Source organism: Rhinopithecus bieti, unplaced genomic scaffold (genome assembly GCF_001698545.2).
Source record: "Rhinopithecus bieti isolate Rb0 unplaced genomic scaffold, ASM169854v2 scaffold_63883, whole genome shotgun sequence".
In the NCBI taxonomy this organism is placed as follows: Eukaryota; Metazoa; Chordata; class Mammalia; order Primates; family Cercopithecidae; genus Rhinopithecus; species Rhinopithecus bieti.
Genome location: NW_016824027.1, coordinates 17,111 through 19,799, shown reverse-complemented (window position 1 = coordinate 19,799; position 2,689 = coordinate 17,111). Strand labels below are relative to the sequence as shown.

General features: G+C 51.2%; 1 protein-coding gene across 1 annotated transcript in view; it reads right to left on the bottom strand.

The window, feature by feature from the left end:
- Window positions 1–2,457, bottom strand: part of LOC108521994 (BEN domain-containing protein 2-like) — a gene marked incomplete at its 3' end in the record, with an annotated part of 14,479 nt that extends 12,022 nt beyond the window's left edge. Inside the window, exon 1 of the mRNA XM_017862096.1 lies at window positions 2,299–2,457. Coding sequence (XP_017717585.1) covers window positions 2,299–2,323 — 25 coding nt within the window. The remainder of the gene's footprint in view (window positions 1–2,298) is intronic.
- Window positions 2,458–2,689: the final 232 nt, after the last annotated feature.

Here is a 2,689-nt window from a genome sequence, read left to right as displayed (position 1 = left end):
TGCATTTACCACAGAAATTTAAACTCTTGATTACACCATATACTTTAATTCCTTTTCACTTCTTTCCATAAGATAAATCACAGCTTTACATTTTCTCACAGCCCAACCATGACTAGATTGTGCAAAATTAATTAATTTCACTTTTAAATCTCAAATCCCGTAAAAATAAGTTTACTTAAAATGAAACTCACTTGTATTTACCACAGAAATTTCAACTATTCATTACACCATACACTTTAGTCCCTTTTCACTTCGTCCCACAAGATTAATTACAGCTTGACAACATTTTCTCAGAGCCCAAGGCTAGACTGTGCAAAATTAATTAATTTCACTTTCAAATCTCAAATCTCGCAAAATGAGCTTACTTAAAATGAAACTCACTTATGTTTACCACAGAAATCTAAACCCTTGATAACGTAAGAACAAGAGGCCGTCTGCTTTTCTAAGAGACTTTTTTAGACATTAAAGACATTTTCAGAAGTCGTAAATATTCGCTCCGGAGGCTCAAGGCTTTCACCTGCCATTAATTCATCAGATAAGGCACAGCTCACAATGAAGCATCACTCATGCCGGGACCACTTTGAGAAACACACAGCAAAACGGGGCCAATTACAACAGCCAGACTGCTCCGTTTGTTTTAAGAACAATCACTTTCTAAATCTTCCTGCGAGACTCTCCAAGGCAGCCCTTCCATTGCCTCCAGAACCGTATCCCATCGCCCAGCACTTGCCGCAGGCCGGACAAGTGAGGCCCAAAACGGCACCCAGCCCACGCCCCGCTTGAAAAAACACCGCGCTGCAAAGCTGCTCGGAAAATCGCTATCTTTTAGTCAACCTGAAACCAGTTTGCCGCACTTGGGGAAAGCCGCGGAGAGGAGGGAGGGACGCGATCCGCCACCAACCAAATCAGAGCCTTTCCTGTTAACGACCGCGCGGCAAGGGGCGGGGCCCGGCCCTCGCACGCCTCGACGGCCTCCCCCGCTCCACAGGGACCCCGATTTCGCAGGATCTCCCGACTCCCGCCTCTGCTCCCAACGCCCTACGTCTTTCTCTTCCTCCTCATTTATATATTTACAATAAAACAGCGAAGCTGCACGGTCTCTAATCAAACGCGGTTACCATCAAAGCCTCAGACTCTATGTCTCAACCGCAAAAGGTCGGACAGGAAATCAACTCCGGAGTTTGTCAATTCTTTAGAGTCAAAGCTCTCACCCAGTGCGGTGGTTCACGCCAGTAATCCCAGCACTTTGGGAGACTGAGACGGGAAGATTGCCTGAGCCCAGGAGTTCGAGACCAGCGTGGGCAACATGACGAAATCCCGTCTCAACAAAAAATACAAAAATTAGCCGGGCGTGGTGGCGCGCGCCTGTAGTCTCCACTCCTCAGGAGGCTGAGATGAGAGGACTGCTTGAACCCAGGAGGCGGAGGCTGCAGTGGGCCGAGATGGTGCCACTGCACTCCCGCCTGGGCGACAGAGCGAGACTGTCTGAAAACAAAACAAAACCAAGCAAAAAAAAACCTCTGTGAAAGTCTGAGTCATTCCTCATTCCTCGCCCCCCATACCCTGCCTCACCAAAAAGAGAAGAGCTGAAAAAGGATCAGCTTGTCCCAGAAAGTCGGCATCAAGTATCTTATAAGCTGCAAAATCTCAAAATGTCACCCTCGCGGGCACCCCGGGAGAGGCGGCGGGTACCACCCAAAGCACCCCCTCAGAACACCCGAATTTGAGGCTGCGCCCCAGCCGCTATGCCAAAACGCTGAACAGGACTGTGTTCCGTGGTGGGCAGCCACGGGAATTACTGGGAAAATCAGTAAATTCAAGAAAAAGTGCGGCCGCACAGACCTGCTGTATCGCCGGAGACCGGCGTCGCGACCGCATACATTGTTTCCTGAACACTCGAGGCTTCGGAGAGAACCGCGGGCCGGAGGGCAACCAGGCCCAGCCTCTTTACACACTCGGGCACAAGCCCGAGTCACAAGCCCGAGTCACCTCAACCCCGAGCCACCAAGAGCCACGGGGACGCCATGAACCTCAGGATCACCTCACGTCTCAGGGACATCTTGAGCCCCTGAGACGACCTGAACTCTGGGCCATCTCTGTCCACCACGCCAAATTTCCCACCGGCGCGCTGAGCAATCGGCGGCAGATGGCCGATACTCAGAGGCCGCCCCCCGACATGCCCCGGCCGAAGAGTAGCCAATCCTGCCGCCCCTGAATGGCCGCCTAAATGGGTGCCGTCCAGACTCGAGAGAACTTGAGGCCCAAGTTAGTGGGCCAGTTGAGGGGAGGTCACCTTACCCTGTTCCTCGGTCCCCTCAGACATTGTGAGATGGCGGGGTCTAGCTCTGAGGCCCGAGACCTGAGGCCTATGTCTGTGCCACGGCTGTGTGGTAACTCCTTGGTAACTGCGTGGTAACTGCGTACACTCATTGTCCGCGGCACAATGAGGCGCGGGCAGGAGCCTGGACCACGTCTCTGCGGCTGCGCAGTAGCACGTGATTCCTGGGGGGTCAAAGGGCCTCGCCCCCCCCACCCCCACTTTCGACCTATTTTCTTAGTGTCCTTTTTACAAAATATATACATGTATGTGTATATGTATATATTTGTACTATATATGTGTGTGAATATATGTAGATATAGATACAGATGGAGAGAGAGAGAGATAATGAACTGGGAGCCAACAGTGTAA